We start from the raw sequence: 24,277 nt of genomic DNA, 5'->3' as shown, positions 1-24,277 counted from the left end.
TTCCTTTCTCTCCATGTGCATGTTGTCTGTTTATTCTCTGTTCCTTACACGTTTACGAGTTTTATAAGCTCTAATATTAGAGAAGTCCTAATGAATGTATGATACAGTCAAGCTGTAATTACCAAATTGAAAATACCATAATCAACAAAGTCTTGATTGGAAAAGGAGAAATATTACATTCCCAATAAAACTGCAGGGCAGTTCTACTAAATCAGCTTAGTATGCCAAAAAACACACACCTTTACAAACAAATATGTTGACATAGTTTGTATTTAATACAGTATAGCTTGATTCAATAGTCATACGAATGATAAAGTAATAGGTTATAATAGAACAAATATAAAATTAATGTAGATAACTGTATATCCTGGGTAATCGTATGAAAACAGTTGTTGAATACAATAGAAAAATAAAATAGGGCACATTTTGCGTCCATCATTGAAAGGAAAAATAATTCTAAAATCAGAGTGCATGAAGATGGCAGACGTAAAAATGCTTCACTACAAGCAAATTCAATATGAATTCTGTAGTAAAGAACACATTTTTTTTTTCACCCGGCAACAACATAATCCAACGTATGACACAGACGCTCAGTTTTTGAACATGTGCTCTATAATAATGGCAAGATACTGGGACCAGATGAAATCACTGATTACAACCACAGTCTGTAGAACTTAAAGTTACACAATAATAATGAAAATATACTTCTAGACTTTATAGGGTGTAGGCACAGATTTGTGCATGCTTATACAGCTATTCTGTCATTAATTTCTGGTTTCCCTGTAAAACCCTCTTGATTTGTCCCAATAAAGCTCTATGCAGAGGTTTACGGTAAGTTCAAAATGTCACTAAATGTTTCAGCATTACTAACTTTAACAAGAACAATCAAGTTATCCCAGCATCACATGTAGACCTACAGAATTAATATTGACTTTTGTTTGTCATGATGACGAATCTCAGAGCACACTGGGAATAGTTATTTAAAAGTGCTAAGACATGATTTGTGTAAAAAAAAAAAAAGAAAAGAAAAAGTATTGCACTCCTCATGAGGTCTTAACTGATGACTTCCACAGATGTTCGCTTCAGTGGCACAGTCACTGCAGACTGCTCTAAAACGTGTGCGTGTGTGTGGGCGCTTAGCAATACATTCCCACAATCACTAAAGCAAGAGGGCACTGCTAGTGAGCAAAGGCGGCCAGACGCTGGTCACCGTCTGTACTGCAAGTCAGGCAATCTCAATATGTAAAACTCGCATGGACAGAAATGTACTGAGTGATCACAGAGAGGATGTAACGGCCTGATAAATGTTGATGTGCTTTACTGCCACTTTCTGAGGCTGAGAGAATGCATCATGCACAGGGATACAGCAACTTCTTGGCAAAAGACGTTTTGACTCAATTGTTTTTTGGCAACAAGTTGGGCAGTTTCACCTCCTTGTGTTCAGTATGACCCTCTGAGAACTCGCTCGTACCATCTACATGACGTGTGCTAAAAATGCACTACAGCGAATGCAATATATCCTGGGCACAGGAGGTGTAAGAACTATTACCTCACTAAAACCTTTTCTGGTTGCATGACAGTGGAGGTCCGGCTCCCTGTTTGGAATGGAAATGGTGTTCTTAGTTAAAGGATCATTTCACCCCAAAATGAAAATTGTGTCAGTAACTTTCGTCTCACCCGTGTCACTTGAAATGCCAACAAATACAATTTGTACATAAAAAGCATAAAAGTGAAGCACTTGGCGTGGAACTACAGTGTTTCTTCATGCATCTGACCAAGATGTTGTCTGCGTACAGTAACTACACCTGTGGGGAATTCATTTGGCTGCAAACAAACTTCACTGTTCTGCAGTCATACAAGTTTTAACTGATACGGGAAGAGTGGATAATGATTTCATTTTTATTTTGGGGTGAACTACTCCTTTAAGGTCCCCTTAAAATGGCAAATAAATAAGCAAAAGGTTAATGAACATTATCTCCATCACTTCAGCCACTGTGCCGGACCACAGAGCACAAAACTGCACAACACAAGAGCAGTGTGTTCACGCCACCACGTATACTCTGAGATATGTTCAGCAAAAACAAAATGTCACATTGTTGGAAGCGAGAATGTTATCACATTGAAACATCATGATGTCAACACTCAAGCCTTTTCACTGTCTTGTCTTGGTCTGGCTTGCCAATGAAGAATGGCCTAGTTTCAAAAGACAGCTTCTGTGAGGAAGTTAACTTTCCTGGGCTCACTAATTGGTCACACAACACGGCTTGGGGTTAACAGATCGACTGCAGAAGTCTCAGGGCTCGTGGATTGGTTCGGGAAGTCGGGGCCGAGGCTCACTGATTGGCTGGGAGCAGGCCCTGCCTTTGGGCGTGCTCCAAAATGGCATTGTAGCAGAAGTAGTACTGGTCCGGGGTTTGAATGCTGAAGGCCCTCTGTGTTCTCATGCGCCGCACCGTCTGGCAAACATTCAGTGAGCCTACGTCCTGTAGCTGGGACAGACAGATGTCCAGGGCACAGAAGGTACCTGCCGACATCAGGGCTTGTTAGCAGGGACACTTTTTATTGACAATGGAGCACAATTCTTATTACTTTTTGAGTCCAAATTTGGTTTAAAGCTTTATGGTCTCATCTACTCTGTGATGACCTGAGCCTCATAATGTCATTTCAAAACTGGGTGTCGGTCCCAGAAATATGTGCGTTTTATAAAACATTGATTTTGCCTGAAAACAATCTGATGAAGACATGATGAGGCAATAATCGGACGTCAAGCTTTTGGAAAAATACAATCTCAGGATCTCACCTGTTCTCCCAATCCCTGCACTGCAGTGGACCACCTGCGGGGGTCCCAGTGGGTGGCCTGTCCACTGAAGTCCCAAAGCCTTCACCATTTTCCTCTGCTGTCTCTTCACAGCTCCCAGGAAGTCAATGAGAGTGACGGCTGAGGTGGGAACGCCGTAGTCAGGCCAGCTGAGGTACTGGAAATGACTCACTTGTCTCTGTTCGCATGTCTGAAAGGATAAAAAAGTTTTTAGTGACATGCTTGTTGAGCATTAGTCGTAACTTTGAAAATTGAGTTCTGCTCTTAAAACAAGGCTTGACCGCATCATTAAAGGAACACTTACAGAGAAGATCAATACCACTCTCTGTACGCTATACACACAGCTTGAACCAGCAGGCGTTTAGCTTAGCTTAGCATAAAGTAAAGACAGCTAGCTTGGCTCTGTGCTAAGAACAAAAAAACACCTAGCAGCTTCTCTACATGTAACGTCTTAACACCGTCTCCCATCTTTAATCTGGGCATTGGGCTACATAGTTTATCCTGAATCCATCAGAGCTGATAAAGAGACCGAGATGAACTCTTATCTTTAGCTGCTACGCTTTTTTATTTCCTCCAAGTTGTTCGTTGACAAACTGAATATTGTTGCTTCATGAAAAAACTCCCCAGTATGAACAATCCTGTTGCAATACATATTCCTGCAGTGTCCAGGCTGTACCTCGGTGTTGTGCAGTTCGAGGGTGGTGTGGTTGTAGTGGGTGTGGTGGTCAACCCTTTGGTTAACCACTGCCATATGGCCGTAGACCTCCTGCCCCCCTTCCTCCAGAGGCCAATACTGTCCACACTTCCTCCGACTGCCCTCATCTGTCCTGCAGCACAGAGACAAACTTGATTCAATACATTTAAGTCACACTTTGAATTCTGACCAACCTTTAAAAAGGAGAAACTGGAACCTTTTTTGACCCGACAAACAAGTATGAATTGAAATTACCTGGTTGTCATGACGATAACGAGCACGTTCTGTTCCCAGACCATTCTCCAGAAATCACTGTAGGTCTTCTCCAGTGGGCCTACACAGATCAACAGGAGATTCAAAGCACATGACAATGACTTCAGTGATCAGCGTGAAGCAGCGTGAAGCAGCGTGAAGCATTAACATGACTCTTCCCTGTTCTCCCCTCTTCATTTACTGTTAATGATTGTTTAATCACAACATTGGCCTCATTGTGGATCCAGGCCATTTCAGTGCCCCCCCCCCCCAAGTTAAATCTTGCTGATATGTCAGTTTTCAATGCTTTTCTCAGGACACTCAAACCCACCCCCCTACATACCTCTTTAGTCTAAAGCCCACAACAAACTGGCCAATTAAAGTGGAAAAATTTGACTTTCTGTTCGTGAAATTCCTGATTTTCTTGGCAAAAATATCCATAAATCCATCTATAAACACTAATGAATATTTAAGCATCTCTTCAAATACTTCAGCCATCCAGAGAGCATTAAGTACACATATATGTGACAGTTGTACCTTGAGTACCAATGTATGCATTCCTCTGTTTGTAGCCGTCCATGAAGCTGGCATTGATGTAGTCTGATCTCTGTGGGAACAACGCTTTGTTTCAAAGATGGAAGTAACACGTCTGATGGAGTATTATGTTATTAAACACAACAGAATGAAAACACTTTGGTTACACTCATTCGCAGTGTGGCAGCCTTTCAAAATGTTGAAGCTTGGCATCTGAGAGTGACCATGAATGGAACTGGCAGCCTCTTTCCTTTGATACGAATGAGACCTGCAATACGCAGATTTAAAAAAGCACCAACCTCGTTCCTTCTGGCTTTCAAACGAACTCTGGTTTGATCAAGGCACAGCACGTCGCCATAGCGATTCCTCTCCTGATTGTAGGCTGATCTGTAAACATATAATACAAAATATTACTAAAAGATACTCACTGCTGTAGCCAGCTTCCACCAACACTTAACAATATATATATACACACACATATATATGTATATATATATACACATAGACAACTAGGACACTTGTTTTTCGGTGTAACTGGAACTGTCCCCTGAGGAAAGGTTAACTGATTCATTGCTTTTACAGAAAGTGAAAAGGGGAACTGTCTCGAGTGATGACCCCGTGCTCCAGGTGTTCGCTCCGAAGTCTTCAGCAGACAAACTCACTGTGCACAGTGGAAGGTTCCAGGCGACGGTTCGTTGCGGAGCTCCTCGTACTCCAGATGGATGCCCGAGCGCTGCAGCCTGCCGAGGTGAGTCAGCAGCTCCTGCGGGCGCATGGACTCGGGTCCGGAGACGTGAATGGAAGAATCTTCCAGGGGGATGCCCACCAGCTCGTCCACTGGGTCCACCCGGCCGTTCTGGCCCGCCAGTAGCTGCTGGTTCCAGCTGTACGCTTCCAGAGGCAGCAGGCCGCCGAGGTGCTGGGGGAGGCAGTCAATGGGGAGGTGTTGGCGCAGCTCGGCCATTTTCACCATCTGAACCTGGAGTCGGAAGAGAACGGCACAATTCAGGCTTCTGTTAGTGGAGGGCTGAAGCTGCTGACGACCAGTAATCAAGACTTTCAATTGATGTTCAGCCTTTTATTCTTGATTCCATGAATAATCCTGAAACACGGTTTACAGTAGACCATCAGGCGACTCAGCCTCTAAAGAAATCCATACTAATGAAATTCTTCAGGGACAGTAATGTGGTAGGGTGATCGACTCCAGTGACTGAAGCATTAACATCCCAGGAATCTAAGAGGCAGCAGCGGTCAGAGAGAACCCCCTAATCAAATGATCACTTGCAACAATCAATGACTCTGAATTGCCTGCTCACTCATTGTATGCCACTCCAGATAAACTAAACACAAACTCATCTTCATCATCATAAACATTGAGCACGTATTAGAAAATGAGCAGCGAGCTCCTCAATTTACCCTCTCCCTAAGTTTCTCCTTGAGAAGCAGGCTGAGCAGATTGTAGGGCACTCGAAACCAAACAGGGGCCCCGACAATCAACACCTTCTTCAGCCTGGCAGGGAACGCCCCCTGGTGGAGAGAGGACAGCACAACTTATAACAAACCACGATTTATATCACATTTATATTCATTCTTCTTTGAAAGTCATGATGTGGACAGTCATTAGTTAGTTTGTTGGGTTTGAAATAAAGTAGGAAAGGTAGTTTATCTAGTCTATGCACCCACAGAAGCTCATCCTCTTTCACATCACTATTTCTTGAAGACAATCCAAACACACATAAATGTGCCTTTTCCACTTCCATATTGTGGAACTCTACTTCTGCATATGTGAACTGAATTTGATGAGCACAACTCAGCTGCTACAATCAATATGTGGGCACGAAATACATGCCACTGATGCTGATGGGGGCCACATAAGTGTCTGTGTAATTGACTCCACATGACATACGACCAGATCCTTACAGCATAAATCACATAGATGTAAGCATTCTCGCAGGTATCTGCCACAGTAAGCACCACTCTGAGTATTACACAGCCATGGTGCATGGATTCAATCATTCTTATGCTTGTCAGCTGATTCAGCGATCCATTCATTTCGCCCTTTGGATGGTCACTACATGCCTTGACGACACCAACCCTGTTTTAATTTAAGGACATAACAGTTATGTATTAACCTGGACCTGGAGAGGAGTGAGTCATTTTCAACAATGGAAGAAAATTCCACATCTACATGTATAAAACGTAAAATGCAGCACTGAAATTCCAACCTTGAGCAGGTTGAGGATCTTCTTGCTCAGGTCCAGCTCAAAGTTTGTGTAGTTGGATCCTGCCATGTCGTAGATGAACACCAAGCCATTCCTCTGGGTCTCAAAACTGTGGGCAAACAGAAGTCAACACTTCTAAGTGACAAACAGATCAGGTAACAACTAACTTATCCAGGCAAGAGCAAGTCTTTTTTCCAACACAGTGACAATCACACGTATAGCTTACAGCAGTATGGTTGGACAGTGCAAGCTTTGGTTTTACATGTGGAGCAAACAAATCAACTGGATGATGCGTTTATGGTTTAAGTGAAAGGCTGCACCAGATTCCACGGCTAAAGCAGGACTGTATATGTTTCACTTTCGAACAAAATGCATCTATTTTATTATAACTTCTTTGACATTCAGGCTGTCTACCTAAAACCACAGTGCTCACCTTTCCACGGCCCGGTCCAGGAGGTAGAAGAGGGCCTGAAGCACCACATGGTTGCCTGTCTTGTTTGGGTGATGAAGTTTGGCCGTGTACAAGGCAATGGAGGCCCCTGAAGGGTCCCGCACACTCTGGAATACACAAAGCTAACAGGTTATATCAGCATTCAGCCTAGTGTGACGAGTTCACCCCCTTTCACTGCCAGCTCTTAGCTCCCTGTACTGAACTGTTGATTCCCTTCTTCCAAGGCGGCTAAACCTGAGCCCTCTTTGTATTCTGAAGGTTTCATTTATCTTCTGCGTCTCCAGGAACTATTGTTGAATTCATCATTAGATGTCTGTGAGGAAAACGTCACAGATATCTCGTGGTGCTTTTAGCCACTTGAAGGAGTTAACTGCTTGAGCTGGTTTAAAGTGCGACAACGAGGCAGCCGCATGGAAGCTCTGCAAAAGTGAAGGATGAACAATGACCACAGGGGGGCACTTAAGTTCGTATGCTGGTTACTGGCTCGCTGCCAAAAGGGGCTGTCAACAATTCAGCAGCAGGAACAGCTCTTGTCAATAATGATGCTGCAGGCCTTACAGCTCTTTTTTTCTTCCTGACACAGAACATATTTTTCACGTCAAACCTGATCAGTGTTCAGGCTGCTGGTGTCAGAAGAACGAGACACTCTTCACTTGAAAGAAGCCGCTGACCAAAGATACCACAGCACCGTCCTTTGTAAGCAAATCAGCCTGTGTTCTCGGGCACGGGGGCTAAAAATACCTCACACAGGATATGAAGCCCGCTGCTGAGGCTGGAGATCTCCGACGTCAGACAAGAGGATGTGCAGCATCAATGCCACTGTGGCACGTCAATGGGGAAGGAAGAGGGGGAATGCAGAGTGGGAGTGTGTTTGTGAGTGTGTGCGCTGGGAGGGGGGCATCTTTTATGGCTGTGATTTGGCTGACAAAAGGCTAACTTTATCCGGCTCAGGAAATCCACTTGGCACATCAGTCAATCAACAACTAGCACCCCGAAAGGACTCTTACTTCCTCATTATGAGAGCTTGCTTTCAGAATTTGTACCCTAAACCTTATTAGCAAGTTGGGATACTCTGAAGTGTCAGTTATTGATTGATTGATTGATTGATCCTCAAACTAAGGTACTTCGTGGACCAAGTCCAGAAGAAAGGTAACATGGGGAAAGGAGAAAGACAAGACAGCCCAACGATGCTAACATGTTGTCACCGCCTGAGTAATTCTGAACTGAAGCAAGTTTAACTGCAGCTTCCATTATTCTATCGGAAAAGACTGAACTGTAGGAGAGAAGCAACATTTTACAACAATAATTATACAAAAAATGTGATAAGCAACAGCTGAATATGGGATTGTAAGCTGAGATGTTAAAGGACGAGCATGTTGTTATTCTACATGTTTCTTCACAACAATGCTGTGAAAATACCAAAACCAACAATGTCTGTCTCAATGCTTCCTGACTTCCCGTCTGTGGCACTCTGACTCAAGCCCACTGGTTTCTGGTGAAGATGTCCGTCTTTTAAAACAGGTCACAAGTAAACAGTTTCAGTTTTAACCCAGCACTGAAGTTTTTCAGCAAACGTCAACGTGTAAATACTGCGTTTGTTGGGAACTATTTTCAGCAGCGGATGAATACACATTTAGTGTTCTAGTGTTTATATATTTAGTACCCATTTATCATAATAATGAAAGAACATGTCAGTGCAACAATCTGTCCCATTTGTTTTCAATAGTTTTTAGACAAAACAATGGAGGTTAATGGGACAGAGGAATAAACTACATCAGGCTCTGGATTCACAGACAACGTGTCAGAAGGATTTAAGAGGTCTTTTCATTTGATTTGTTTATAATAAGGACATTATAGAATAACGCCTGCCTTATCCTTAATTCTTCCGTAATGTGACATCAGACTGGATTTTTCCATTTTAGGGACTGGAAGATTTATAGTAGACTCTTACCAACACAGTGAACTTTCCACTGAGCAGCTCCGAGCGCAGAGGTTCTTCCTGAGGCTGAAGTCTGACGATTCCTTCTTTAAGACGTGTTTCCTGAAGAAAACAGATCACAGCAGGTGAAGTCAGGCCGTCACTTTGAGGTGAATTCCTTTCTGTGAACAATAGAGAATTACCCGCCTGGCTTTCCTGCCAGGAGGATCCCTCTCTGCAAGGTTTCCACCCCCCCCACGGAGGTTGTGTGGGAGTTTCTTGAACTCATTCTAAGGGCCAAGAATGTGAGGTGTCATTTCCATTTACTGTTCAGTGATGATATGAGATGAACCCCACCTACCTGGAGGAGAAGTCATCAAACCCAAAATAACCCCCCCCCCCCCCCCCCCCATCCCCATAATTTCACAGAGGGGCTGGTTTTCATAGAGGCTTTTGGAAACTTGTTGGAAACCACATCTAGTGATTGAGTTCAGAGTTACTGCAGCTCAATCATTCCTTGTTCTTTTAAGATTTTTTTAAATCAATTGTGTGGTAATGGGAGACAAAACATGTACAGACATAAGCAGTTTACAAAAATCAGAATGGATATATTATGTTGGAGGGCAGCCATATTCCAAGTAATGTAATATCAGAGCTGCAGATAGACCTAATGTTTTCCTGTAAGACGTGTACCTGGCAACTGAGATTGAGCCTTAATGTCTCCAGAATGATTGATGACACTGAAACGAAAGTAAATGTTTGACCAAGTTAAACCAGAGAAATCCAGCTACCAGCGCCTCTAAAGCGCACTCACTAACACGTTACATCTTGTTGCTGGACTTTGTCTTGGTCCTGGAATCTCTGCTGGTTGTCTGGTGACAACAAGACTCCAAGAAGTTACTGAGGGCACGAAACAGACATTACGTGTCATTTTTACACCATTCAGTTTTTGTATGGATTAAAACAAACAAGATATCTCATGTCAGTGAGTTTTAGAGGTGCTGCCAGCTGGATTTTCTTACCTTTGGACGGACCCAGGCTAGCTGTTTCTCTCCGTTTCCAGTCTTTTTGCTAAGCTAAGCTAACCGGCTGCAGGCTTCATATTGAACCGACAGACGTGAGAGTGGGTTTAATCTCCTCTAACTCTGCGCGGCAAATAAGCATATTTCCAGAAATGTTGAACCATTCCTTTAAATATATCAGCTGCACAACATGAACACTGCTGATCTCCTTTTGTGTTTCCTGTTTGCTTGTTATTATGCTCTCAGGCAGCTTCCTGCAGAGAACCAGAGAGTGACTTTGACTTTCTGAAGATGGAACTTGTAGTGTGACAACAGTAGCATAATCAATAGAAAAATAGCCAGCAGATCAATGACATGTTTCCCTGAGATGAAATGAAATCTACAGTTTGTGACGAATCACAGAAAACTCAGAAATCAATAAAGAGTCATATTGTGTTAATAAAGTATAGTGAAGTAAGTATATTTGAAGATCTTTAATTCACTGTTTACATGTTGCACCATGTTCTCGGCACTAAACATGGATTTCCGTTATAAAGAAACAGCGTTTGGGATTAAAATCAGTTCTATAGAATATTAAAATTAATGAGTGGTAGTTATTATGTGACTTTGTATAAATATGTATACATGACTCACTGGCATCACTACAACTAAATAGTTTGACGGCCAAACAAACACTTCACTGGAAACTTGCCTCCTTAGTTTGTTCTGACAAATGACTTGTACCCAGCCTCCGTCCTGGTGCTGACGCAGCATTAAAGCCAGTTAAATGAACTGTGGCGTGGCAGGGGAGACTAATCCGCCTCAAAGTCACATTCAAGGCATTCAGAAATGAGTCGCGTTTATGCAGGCCAACTATTCATTGCAGTAATGAGAACCCACCTTGGTGATTGAAGTGACTTTACTGAAAGGCAGGGGGTAAAATCCTGCCACGTCTTGAAGCTATTCAGGTCATTAGAGTGTGTGCAAGACGTCTGGGAACTTTCCGTTTGCTGCAGTGGATAAACCGGAGCAGATCTGAGCAGATAAATCCCATTTTGCTTGTTAAAATTTGGAAATCTAGAATTAAATTTACAGCAGTATAGACCAATTAGGGACAAAATGAGACATTATCCTCAACTCCCTGGTAGTCATGAGGTGGCTCGGAGGAGCAGGTCTTGATTATGTTCTTATTAGATGTTATTTTCAGATCATAAAGTAAATGAGACCTGCAGTCTGATCCACTGATCCTGCCCTCGAGGTTTCATCTTGATCGTCATTTTCCGGTTTGATGGTAATAATACCGCCAAGGTCACCAGCTGCTGTTTCAGTGATATGTTGTGAACAGACATCTTTTCTCTGCTCCGTTCCATTTTGTTCTCAGCTGTGGCACACAGTCAGGTGGCCCCCCCAACGTCTCTACAGCAGATACTTAGAGATATACAGCTAGCTGCTATAGATATACTCCTATGCATGTTTTAAACTGGGGCCTGTTTCAATTTACCTCCCCAGGGAAGTGGTTAAGAGCATAGCAAACAAACAGGAAAGAAAAAGGAGAAGATAAACAATGTTCAGTAGAGACGCATAGCTGTTGTGAGCCTCCAACGCTCCCCAAACGCTCCAAAAGATCCTAAAAAACTCTTTCATTTGACTTATCACGCAGACATCAGAAATATTCAACTCTATCATTGTGTTTAATATTGTTTTGCATGCTGGCTAAACATAACCTACCTATCATGTTCCTCATTTACTCTAACCTCATAACTCAAAACCTCCAAACCAAACCAACCAAACACTTACTTTGTGATAAGCTTCAAGCTCTCTGGAAAGCTGAATACGCCTGCATGCTGCTTCTCGAAATATCCCCCAGGTGTACAATTCAGAGTGTGTGTGTGTGTGTGTGTGTGTGTGTGTGTGTGTGTGTGTGTGTGTGTGTGTGTGTGTGTGTGTGTGTGTGTGTGTGTGTGTGTCTGGCCTCAGGTTTTGGTGCATCTGTTTCGGTGATGTCTCGCTTGGCTGGGGCCTTGTGTTACTGTGCTGTGGGTGTGGTGAGGATGCTCCACATGAGGAAGTAGTAAGGTAGTAAACTACGTTATGTTACGTGTCAGACTTTGTGTCATAATCATCCAAACAAGAGGCTGATATAACACTAATAGTGGTTCTGTGGGAATAAAGGGTGATATTCAGCACAATGAGCATGAGAGGATTGTTCCAATGTGGGCGTAGATTCCTTCGATAACGTTGAAACAGAAGATGTTTAGACTGATGAGTTAGATGAGTTTCTAAATTGAGGTTATAGAAAACTGGAAACTATGTTTTCACCAAAACAACCTGAGTTATAGCTTGAGATGAGTCAGCCCTGCACATAATGACATTTTCCTCTTCCTCTTCTTCACAGCTTTCTAACTGGCCTACGATGTTAGAGCAGTTATAGCTTTGATGGATCCTGCTGACAGAGGTCACAGAATATGTCATGGTCTCAGAGGAAGAGACACAGTCTTTGATAAAAACACCTGTTTGTGTGAGACAGGCTGAATAATCTCATGTGTAACACTCATAACTTTAGTACGAGGGGGCTGAGTATCAATCCTTAATACTGGAAGAGTTCAACCAAAATGTCTTCATCAGGTACTGAAAAGTATTTAGAGCTGACACTGAATGATAAGGCTTGTTTACTTATTCTATGATCTGATAACGTTTCTAACTTAAGACTCTCATATCGAGGCAAAGCTCTTTATTTAATACTGGTGCCTTGAGTAGTTTGGCACAAATATATGTACCTAAGCCATTGTCGTGCAAAATGATAAGTTTTGCAACGATATCCAGCCGTCACGAGCAGTAATTTGAATTGTTTCTATGAAGGCTCCAACATCCAGTGCCGACTCGGAGGAAATCATTTAAAATTTAAAAAAGCGCTCTTGAAGATGAGCCCACTGGTTTGTTTCAGAGGGATGAAAACTTCAATGAAACTGAAAAAGTCCTTGTAGCTAAACTATGACCTTAATATTACCTATTACCTTACCTTATTAAACGTTAATGCAACTACATTTTGTGACCTGGCGCTCTGTTCAGCTGTTTATAAAGTGATAATAGTGTGGGCTGCCCACTTGGTTAGCTAATTAACATACTGACATTAATAGTAAATATTAGGAGAAACATCCAACACCAACACGTCTACTGGACTGTATTTAAATGGACAAGTTGTTCAGCTGTTCATAGCCACCGTTTAACAGATGTGGACTTCCAGTTTGGATACCAGAGGGTGCTACGTCACAACTGTCCTGCTGTTGTGTATATATAAGCAGCAGCAAGTCGGTTCTAATATAAATGATTCTCCCGTCTCTCCTTACTCTGTAGCTGTGGAATAGCTCGATGGCTCGGAGGACGTCAAACTTGCGAGCCATGAGGAACTTGACGGCCAATTCCCTGGACAACGGTGACACTCCATGCTGACTGGTCCACTTGTTGATTTCCTCCAGAAACTGCCTTGTAGCCTGAAACAGACACAGATGTGGTAAAAAACTTTGTACTCCTATATTCGAAGGGTCAAACAGGAAGGAAGTGAAACTGGGCTTTAAAGTTGATACATCCTCAGAGGAAGTGCTATCTACGGCCTCACTGAATATTTGACACCATGTTATGGCCTGGTATATATGCTGTGTTACAGTCGGAGGGACTGTCGCAGTCCTGCTCACTGCCAGTGTGTTTACAGAGGCTGCTGTATTTACACAGAGAGGTACGAAATATAATGTGTGAACTGTAATTTGTGCAGGCAACCAAAACGATTGTTAGTTATTCCTCAGTTCTGTGTTAACCTCAGCTATCTTTGGGAATGTTTTGGCACTTTGTGGAAGCCATGAAAGGACATAGAAATAGAAACAGCAATGCATGGCTGAGCTAAAAGTGAGGCGGAGGAGCGACACATGTAAACAGCAGAATGTAGACGAACGTGGAATTTTGTTTAGTTCCAGTTTAGAACAATGTTCACATAGTTTTTATAAAGTGAGCGCAAGAGCATGAGAGGGGAAAGAGATGGAATCCTGCTGAACTGGTGTTTAAGACATGAAGCTGCAGTAATGACAGGGCAACGTACTCAGACTGTTAATTGTACTTTGCAGTGAAGCCAGTCGTGTCTGGCTGTCGAGTGCCGAGATATCAACTAATGAAGCAGTCCTTCATTGGCAATGAAATTGACGGGGTTTTAGGTTTGATTTGTTATCCGGTTTCTGTGCCTCTTCATCAGGAAAGAGATGATTAATTGGCCATTAAACTCTGTGGTGGTGAAGTTTACACATGTGCATCTAACATGTTTCAGCATGAAGACGCTAATTAGTTTCTTGTGAAATCTGGCAGCCGCCACAGGAAACAACCCCAGAGCTAAAAACAACTGATGTTTGATTACGTGGCATCAATCAGACACAATCTGAACGGAGATCTTTAGGATTTAGCTTCAAACTATGTCTTGAAGTGTATTTGATTTTTATTTATTTTAAGCTTGCATCGGGTATTCACAAAATCAAGCGTAAAATATATTTAAACCTGTAATAACTGATTATTTGGCCACTTGGGGGCCAGCGGAAACACAACTGACATATTATCACCTTGTAAGTTGATAAGACATCAGTGTTAGTGAACAGTTTACAACATATTTACAACATCAGCATTCATTTGGAGTCTGTTTCAGGCCCCCTGGTCGATAGAAGTCCAATATATACTCTGTTTTGGTCTCCACCAACTTACCAAATCTGTCTCTTTAGCCACTAAATGTCCCCCTACGTTCACCAGCTGGTGTCCAACTGTCTGAGAGGTGAAAGTGAACCAAAACAGAAAAGTTGTGGGCTGTAAAACCAAAACAATGAACTGGAGGTCTCTATGAAGCGCCGTACAGCCGAGTGTTGGGTGATAATTATAAGCGACGCCGTTCACATAAGACGTCATGCGATCCATTGTTAATATAAAAAATGTATTACAGCCACTTTAAAGTAATGATACATAATTAGAGAAACGTTTTCTGTCTTACAAAATGTTTTTGTAACCAAACACAATGTTGAGAAACTGGTTCAAATCTAAAAACAACTGCACTTGTAATGTGGAAAATGTATTTACCATAAAGGCCTTCCACCCATCTTGCAAATAACTTATGCATTTAGCCAGCAGTCCTTTCAGGGGCTTCCTGTCCTCCCCTCTGCTCTTATTATACACTCCCTCAGGAACCCACCCCCACCACCCTCAGCACCCGCAGAGTTAGCGAGTCAGCACCCAGTGAATCGTCAAAAGGCAACAGAGGAGGCAATGAAAGCTTTAACTTTAAACACAGGGTTCCGCTTCTCTGGTGAGGCGCAGCAGCGGTGGGGCATGCATGGGAGACAGGAAGTCAAGTTCTGGGAGTCCGCGGCTCTCCAGGAATACAAAACGATCAGTGACGAGCCCCGAGCCCGAAGACAGGATGCCACTGTCTCTCCACAGGAAAGCCAGCGCTTTCACAGACAGGAGGGCCTGCAGCTTCTGCTCTGTTCAGAGGCCTTAACATGCAAGAGGGATGAGGGATGACTGCACCTGACAGAGCTGACGTCCTTTCATATCCGATTCTCATGGGGGGGGGGAAGGTGGAGGGCTGAGCTTTTCAGAGCCGTCGAGAATGATCTCCGATCATTTCAAGCAGAGCCTAATATATATACTGCAGAGGAAGCCTAATATATATATATGTATATAAATATATATATAAACTGAACTTTCAGACCTGAACTATGAACTACTCATTATTATTATTATTATTCTTCATTACTATGACAGAATAGTTCCAATTAGAAAACGCTCCAATACTTCAGTCCAGTTTGAACTAACTTTGGGAAAGGGAGTTCAGTTCTGACTTATCTAAGATCAAAAAAAGGTCCACTTGCTAGCTTCCAGAGTTTTCAACCACATCTCATGGTCTTCTTCAGCGTCGTGACATCGTCTGTCTGTGAACATGGAACATGCCACATCCCTCACCATAGACCACGTGTTCAGCAGCTTCCTCAGCTCCATTCACTGAAGAAGACCACCGAGAAGTGAAGACGTTTCACTTTTCACTGATTTAAACGAGTTTCATTGGGTTACTGGGTGTACTCACTATTGTTCTGTCATTCTATCTGATGGAAATCACAAAGACGATGATGACTCAGGGCTTCCTGACTCTGAAAGTGGGCTCAAGCCGGACTGCTGCAAGACCATCACCGTATGCACGTGGAGCTCCGATTTGTCTTAGTAAGACCTCAGTAAGTCTAATACGTGACGTCAACAGGACATCAAATCTTTCAGAAAGCGTATTTGGTGAAAAGGTTAACAAGGTTTTCTTCTGGGAATAAGACAGTCAGTGTCCTAATCTCCGTCACTCTTTCAGAGTTGTTTATGTTCATAAAAATGTTTTGGACTTTACCAGATGAATAATCTTTCAACATAAAGTCCACAAGTTAAATGTAATGTGGGCCGTCCGCTCTTTGTTGTTGCAGTGTGAAGCGTTAATCCTTCGCTGTTGGCCAAAGACAACTTCCTGTCAGATTGCTGTCAGGTACACTCAATGGTCTGACAGCTGCTCTTTCTCTCTTAGCCTTTTAAGGCGAGCCTGCCAACTCCAGGCAGTGACCCTCTGTTCCTGGAGAAGCCAGTCTTGTTTGGTTTTTCTGCACTAGGGGCCATATCCGCCAGAGTGGAATTTGAGGATGAACCAGTTTGTTTTCATGATAGCACACCAGACTGCAGAGGAAGACTCACTGCGGAGGAGTGACTTATTCAATTCCTGGAGGATGCATAAATATTTGCTTGACTTGCTCCAGTTCTGATTTGGAAGGAGAGATTTTCCTCGAAGTTCTTGATAACTCATCTGAAAACACTTCATCCTGGCTCATGACATGAATCTAAACAGCCTGAGTACAGAATGAGTCTGTATCTGGTCACAGGTCTTTATTCTTTATGTCCTCAGTTTGTTGTTCTGAAATACTGAGTGGGACATTTTAAACAAGTGGTTTCTGGCCCTCCATTAAACAGCTGACATGACATAATCCTGTTTGTTGTCAGGGGTTTGTTCATGGGTGCTGTTGACACTGACTGTCGATAACTGATTGATTAGGTTCACTGTGGCAGGAACCTGCTGTGCTCTGAGTTAGTGGATGAAGTTGTAGTTGGTTCTTTGCCAAACAGTCCTGAAACTAAGTCCACGGGTCCAAAAAGGTGAGAGGCCCTGCCCCAGAGGACAACCATGGCATCACAGAAAAATGTGTGTCCCAAATCAATCCCTTATTCACTCATTGGCTACTCTAATCACAAGTCCTGTTTTGTCTGACCAATAGTACAAAACTCAACTATCAAAAACCAGCAGTTCTTCATGTTTGAGATGATGACCAGTGAATTTTCAGCATGACTGCTTAAACAATGACTTACAGTAAATGAGTGATCAATTAGCATCATTGCCAATTAGGTTTCTGTTGATTGACTCATCATTTAAGTGACTCGTCGTGTCAGCTCTGCATCGTTTGTCACTGAGATTAGTCTACAAAAACTTCCTCTAGTGTCATAGATGATTTATTTATCAGCCACTAATATAACCCCGCAGACCGTCCTCATGGAGCTCATCGTGAGTAGATAAATAAAGGTGTGGATCATTTAGGCAGGTCGATGGTACTGTACATGCCGTCTCACTGGCACACAATAGTTTTACTTACTACCATCGTGATCCTTGGTTACAAGAATTGGTCATTAATGTCTCAGTATTGACATAATGTCTCCTGTGTGAGTCACACTGTACGCCGTGACTGTGTTAACGTCTGAAGGAAACCGTGTCATGAGTTCACCTTGATCCTAATGCATTTCTTTATTATGATGTTTTAAGAGGATCCATGGCTGCCCTTGACATTGTCTTTCCAGAATGAGCACAGATGCCATGCTAATCTATTTACAAATGTAGGGCTGCTGCTGCCAAGCGGCTTCGCTTCACTTCAGCGAGTCCCATTTGGCACGAGTCGATACCAAAACAGGAAGTCAATAACGTCACTCTCTCCCTATTCCCCAATTTCTCTCACTCCACTGCTTCCTGGGAGTAGACTGAACACACACACACACACACACACACACAACACACAGATTTTCTCTAAAGCACATGATAGACACACACACACACACACACACACATGCACTCTGTAACTCATAAACCCCCCCTTCCCCCGAGTCTAGTGGAAATGCTTTTAACAGCTGCCTTTAGAATGAAGTTCCACTACACTCGTGTATGCTCCCGAGACACACACACACACACACACACACACACACACACACACACACACACACACACACACACACAATCCACCCAAACACCCCCCACAAGGCTGTGGATGTAATGAGGGCGTCCGGTACCCTAGCGGGGGCCCTGGCTCACACAGGAAATGGAGTAGCCAGATAAGGCTTTCTGCTGGCCAGATGATGAGAGGAGTCAGCGGGAAGAGAAGGCACGAGCATGACCAGCACCAAAGAAGAAGACTCCAAACAAATCACACAAAGCTTCAAACGCTAGCTGGTCCAAACTGAGTGTTATTCCCCCGCAGCGACTACAGTCCCTCAGTGGGATTCCTGATGGTTTGGCACTATTTAAGCCACTTTGGCTTCGACTGGTTATATTTGAACTATAAACCAACATAAGTCCAGTCCTACAGCAGATCCTCCCTTCATGGAGGTTATAATGTTCAACTTTATGGTCCACCCTCACTGATATACATTTGTCCAATGTGAATATTGTATGATATAAAACTCATCTGCAGACTGGAACATTATCAAATCCCCCACTTCCTCCAACATATTATGGAGAACATATCGGGCTCAGCGACGTGCTGACTCAGCTACCTTTAAAAGTGAACTAAATCTATTTAGTACAAGTTTTATTTTGGCTACTTTCAGTGTTTAAAGTCAAACTAAGTTTACAGCTTTTTAGGCTCACATCAGTATTTCAGACCTACAAATGAAGGAAAACGCATTTCCTGTCCCTGATATATGTTCCAACCTGCTGATGTAATGCTGATAATATAATTAGGTGTTACAGTTTACCCGGTTGTTCATGGCCACATTACCAGCAGGGCAGTATAAACCGAGTTCCTGCTGTAGCCCACAGATTCCTGGAACAGGCAGCTCTCCCCCGGAGCCTCTCCCGGTGCAACATCACGGTCAGTGCCCACGAATGAGCAGCTCGAGATGAATATTTTACATGTGTGGAGGCTGCTGAGGGCGAGCTCGGCCTGTGTCGCCACACTTTAGCAGGAGAGTAACCGACAGCGCTGCAACCAAAGTAATAAAGCGCCACAGATCGATACAATATTTCCGCTCCACATTCAGCAGCATTTCGCAACAGATCCACCGCGCCGCGCCGCGCCGCGCCGCCGCCGCTCGCCTCGGCGCGCACACGCAGCGCTCAGGGCCGAAATGCCTCCAGGTCGGGCCGAGGCTGGAGCGGAGCAACACACGGGGATAAGTGGGAGCAGAAAGACTCCGAGGGCCTACCTGCTCTTCCTCCGCCGTTAAAGTAGCTGCCATGGCCCCCGTCGGCTCTGGTCTCCGTCCGCCGAGACGCGTCCTTCTCATAAAGTGAAGACGACGGAGACGTCTGTGTGTCTGTCCCTCGTGTAGCAGCGGGGCTCTAGGGGTTGTCCCTCTCGCTCAAAGTTGAAGGCATCTGAAGCGCTGCAGTCTGAGCTGAACGTGTCTCTTGTGGCTGCGGGGCGACCAGCCCGAGTCCGCATCCGAACTGCAGGCAGAGCCGCGGATGTTGTGTCAGATTTCACCGAGGAGAAGAAAGAGAAGACAGGGCAGGGAAATAAAAAAAAGAGGGCAACAGTCGAGCCGCTCGACGAGGCTTCGCTGGGGCTCGATGGTGTCTGTCTTCAGACCGGGATCTGCTGCTCATTCACCGGGCCTGACACGGAGCGGAGGGCTGCGGCCGCCGGCGACTCCTCCATGCCACGAATTGCAAGTTTTTAGCCGTGAACGTCGCCTTTATGTTGTGAGAGAGAGACACACACACACACACACACACACACACACACACACACACACTCCCCCCTGGTGGCCAAGACCAGAAAATGACAAAGGCTCACGACCCCCGCCTTCATTCATAAAAATAGGAAATCAAACAGGAAGATCACCATTTTGAGTGTCACTTTGCATCTGGAGGCACGAGGACGGGGGGGGGGGGGGGGCTCTGAGGTACAGCAGAGCACGTGCTGAGGAGGAAAGCTCACCTTGAAGCAAAAGTTCCACATCTGTGGGAAACATAATATAATAAAAGCTTATTTGCTTGCTTAGATGAGCAGATTGACACCACTCTGTCCTCCATCCCTCAACGTTCAATATAAAAATAACAGCCAGTAGCCGTTAGCTTAGCATAAAGACGAGAAACAGCTAGCCCGGCTCCGTCCAAAGGCAACGAAATCTGCTCACAAGCGCTTCTAAAGGTCACGAATGGACGACCTGGAGTAAAACTGAAGGATGCAAACAGCAGTTTGAAGTGGGTTATGTGTGTGTGTGAGTGTTTCTCGGCTCAGCGGAGACGACAGGAAGGTGTGTGACACGCAACTCCGCTTGTAGTTTTACTTACAGTTTTTCTACAGGCAGGCGGATTCTGTTACCTTTGGACAGGATACGATTCTCCCTGTTTCCAGTCTTTATGCTAAGCTAAGCTAACCGGCGGCTGCTGCTGTAGTTTCATATTTAACAGACAAACGTAAAGGAGGCATCAATCTTCTCATCTAACCCTCCGCCAGAAGGCAAATAAGTGTATTTCCAAACACCGTGGCCTCACAGCTGGAAGTCCTTCATGGTGAAACATGCAACTTACACGCGTGTGATGCAGAAACCTGAAGCCTCCAGTGCACACATGAGACTGGACTGCAGGGGAACTTTAGGAAACTAAACATGTTCACGTGTTCTATTGCAAGCATGCTTCGAAGAATCTGAAAGTATTTTATTGACGTTCTACGTGGAAAAAACATATTGGACCAATTATTATTAGTATTTGTTACATCTTAACATGTGTCTTTAATATATTACTCGTCCTCCACTGTAGTCTGTATTTAAAACATACTGTTTTTGTGCACATCTTTGTATTAGCTGTAGGTGTACATCACAACAGCACCCTCCAAACTATCACTGCACATTACTAATGCATGAAATAAAGTGAGAGGAAATAACCATAGTCATAGGAGATAATAGTTGGTTGCAAGAATAGCAATTTAATTAGTGGAACTCTCAACTCATGCATCCCCCAGGCTTCATTATAATCCAGTACACTTTACAGATATTGCACGACATCATAGGAACCAGAAAATCCTCGTCAGTACGATAAAGTCTCTGTAATATGACCCACAGACACACTGCAGGTCTCCACAGGAATATACTTCAGCAGGAAGGTTAGTTCAAATGCAGTCAGGAGATTGCATTTCCTGCAAGACTATTGATGGCCTCTGATTCCTTCATGTGTGAGTCTGTAAAAGTAACGTGATGCTAAACAGAAGTCTTTTCTTTCTCAATGCTGTGTTATCCTTCCCATCACAGATATCTTGTTATACCTGTGGATGGAGAAGGAAAAGCCTTTTCAAACAGCTATTCATTTCTCGGGTTTTTGTAAGAAAAGGTCGGAAATTAAAGGTACATTCACATGCTGTTTATATTCTTTCTCCACAAAAAACAAGACCCACAATAGGCGAACTGTAAATAATGAGGCGTGAGAAAGTCTGGCCTGAAAACCAAAGGGAAAAGGGAGTGGACAACAATAGACTTCCTGTGAAACCAGCTGACAGCAGGTCATTTGGGAAAATGTGATTGGTAAACGCTGTAGCCCCGCCCACATAATGTCAACCCTGTCAAGAAAAGTCTTTAACATGAAAGAGATGAAGGCCTGATGTGAATCACTGTAGCACTCAGTAAACTCATAAAGTTATTCATAGTTTCCCAAAAATAAAAATCCGTTTTCTACAAGATATTGTCTCGTGTGTGTGCAGACGCCTCTGGTTCAGCATGAGCCTCTTCAGGCCCGCTGATGCCTGGAAAGTGACTAATATTTATGTAAAGGCTGCATGAAAATCACATTTAACTGGGTTTTATACAAAATAAAGACATTGTGGACCCAGGGCCACAGTATTGTGTCTGAGAATTTGAGGGCTTTAATGACCTTCAGAGGAATTTACATTCTACAGTTAGAAACACATTACAGACTTTACACATGCTGAAGACCAAAGGTGTTAAATTAGATTCTTCTCTAAAGTTAAATTGAAATGTAATAAGGGAATAAAGTATTATAGTGTGAAGAAGGCTTTGAACCTGCATTTAGATAATATGATATTTACTGAAAATACATCTGAGCGGCTAAAGGTGTAGGTCAACAGCCAGTTAGCTTATCTTAGCTTAGCACAAAGACTGTAACCAGGGGGAAACAGCTAGCCTGGCTCTGTCCAAGGCTTACCTGCCTACAAGCGCCATTAAAGCTCAGTAATGAATAAAGCGGAAGTGTAACAGCACGCTGTGGTGTTACAGGTCAGACTTTAGTGAGCTTTAGAGCTTTAGAGATGCTGGGAGGCAGATTTTGTTACCTACCAGTCTTTGTGCTAAGCTGCTAATCGGCTGTAGCTTATGTTTACTGTACACACATGAAAGTGCTTCATGAATCACTATTTAAATATTCAGAAACGTGGTGGCTAGAGTGGAGCCCTTCTACAGAGGATGTGACCTCAATTTGTAAGAAATCCTGACTACAGCAGTGTGTGGACTCACACTTTACCATCATGTGTCTGACAGGCGCTGGAGAGTTGCAGCAGAAACACAAATCTGCTTCCCTCCTTAGAAGTCTTGTGACTGGGTTTTCATAGAGATCAGAGAGGCCTAAAGTAACCAAGTGTGTGTGTGTGTGTGTGTGTGTGTGTGTGTGTGTGTGTGTGTGTGTGTGTGTGCATGTACATGTATGACTGAGAGCGCTCTGAAAAGTGTAACTGTGGACTGTCGATTCCTGGAAAGTCATCAGTGCTGACTAATAGCTGAATTCTTGCAGTAACCACATGCCTGACTTTGCTCTCTTTGACAGGGCCCTCGGTTTAGAGGTGACTGAATGTGAAAGAAAAATCATCCGATTGTACTCGATGAACTAACATCTTGTGCTGAAATGCCACAAAGACTTGAGAGAGGAGACCTGAGATCTTGTGAAAACATTTCTCATGTTGTGTTTTCTGGAGTATCATGTGATTTATCACAAACCACATCAACACTGTCATAAAATCTACCATTATCATTTTCTTGTCTACATTTACGTAGAATCTCACTAAAAAGCAAAGAACCAAAGATGATCAGAACCTGCTGCCACTAAATACTTTGATCTACTATTACTGTTACAGATTGGTCGGTCTGTGATGTTTGATGCTTTCCAGGTGTTATCGCGTGATGAGATATTGTAATTGTGGTATAATGAGTTTCCTTCAGCTGCATTGTGCACCTTCCTCCACTTCAGTGAGCTCATGTTTCCCAGAATGAGTTATAACAATCCCCACAGAAGGTTGTGAACGCGTTATCTTCACCTGGTGATGTTCCGCGTAGGTGGTGAGAGCAATAGCGATACCGCTGCAAGAGCAAGAAAAGGAGAAAACAAAAGAAGAAGAAAAAGTGAGTAGTGGCACGAAACACAAGACACAGCATGTCTTTTAGATGCAGTGCATGCTGGTCTAGTGGTGAAGATAACTCCCTTATTTACATTTATGTTGATGTTTCTACACAGAAGTGTGTACTCTGTGTACCCCAAACACAAAGTCCTGTTTCGGCTGCTTAAAAGTGTAAACTCCATTGAGGGCAGTGCGTTCTGAAAAAAAATGATGTGTTAAAACGCTCTTAAATGAATTTTAAAGAGACTAAGAGTCAACAGCCAAGCAGGCGGTTGACAATGACGACGAGCTGCCGAAGGTGAGCAGTGCAGGTATGCTGGGTTACGATGCTGTCATTCGTCATCTAGCATTACATAAAGGTACAGCCGACATTTGCTCATAAAGCAGAAATCATGGCAATCCATCCTATAGTTGTGGAGACGTTTCACTCAGAACCACAGATGGAAAAAAGAATGACAAAGTTTGTTCTCACTAGGGAAACAAAAGGAATAAGAAAGTCAGGCCTTCAGGTCTGCCTTCCCCTCCCCTCAGATAGTGTGCACTACTTCATACACCCACGATATGGTAACCTGAGGCGACGATCTTAGGTGTTCTTTGTCAAAGGACGTGTTGGTACAGGTCGCTGAGGCACAGTTCACAGCCCTGCCAGACGCTCTCACGTCTTTTCCTGTTTCCAGCTCTTCAGTTACGCAAATGACAGTCAGCTCAGTGCAGAGGGGAAAAGATGCGCGT

The 24,277-nt window shown here is 43.5% G+C and overlaps 1 protein-coding gene across 2 annotated transcripts; it reads right to left on the bottom strand.

Annotated features, from left to right (window-relative positions):
- Positions 1-298: 298 nt before the first annotated feature.
- ptpn9a (protein tyrosine phosphatase non-receptor type 9a) lies at positions 299-19,853 on the bottom strand. 2 transcript variants are annotated; one of them, XM_070907016.1, is made up of 13 exons: positions 19,407-19,853; positions 13,238-13,381; positions 8,923-9,012; positions 6,954-7,078; positions 6,524-6,629; positions 5,715-5,825; positions 4,961-5,277; positions 4,598-4,685; positions 4,302-4,371; positions 3,768-3,846; positions 3,495-3,645; positions 2,801-3,008; positions 299-2,524 (listed from the first exon to the last, which is right to left on the bottom strand). In XM_070907016.1, exons 1-13 carry the CDS (start codon positions 19,485-19,487, stop codon positions 2,334-2,336), a joined length of 1,761 nt encoding a protein of 586 aa, XP_070763117.1. In that variant the 5' UTR covers positions 19,488-19,853; the 3' UTR covers positions 299-2,333. The 2 variants fall into 2 exon arrangements, with proteins under 2 accessions (XP_070763117.1, XP_070763118.1); XM_070907017.1 differs by lacking the exon at positions 5,715-5,825.
- Positions 19,854-24,277: the final 4,424 nt, after the last annotated feature.

The sequence above is a fragment of the Enoplosus armatus genome, chromosome 6, assembly GCF_043641665.1.
Source record: "Enoplosus armatus isolate fEnoArm2 chromosome 6, fEnoArm2.hap1, whole genome shotgun sequence".
NCBI lineage: Eukaryota > Metazoa > Chordata > Actinopteri > Centrarchiformes > Enoplosidae > Enoplosus > Enoplosus armatus.
Note: the sequence above shows the minus strand (reverse complement) of the source record. Positions and strands in the feature narration are given on the sequence as shown.

Bases quoted from the DNA above. Each gene is read 5' to 3' on its own strand.
- ptpn9a (XM_070907016.1), bottom strand. From the start codon at position 19,487: ATGAGAAGGACGCGTCTCGGCGGACGGAGACCAGAGCCGACGGGGGCC. The intron at 13,382-19,406 runs GTAGGCCCTCGG...TGTCTGTTTCAG, and splicing joins TAACGGCGGAGGAAGAGCAG to GCTACAAGGCAGTTTCTGGA. The intron at 4,686-4,960 runs GTGAGTTTGTCT...ATATGTTTACAG, and splicing joins GGAACCTTCCACTGTGCACA to ATCAGCCTACAATCAGGAGA.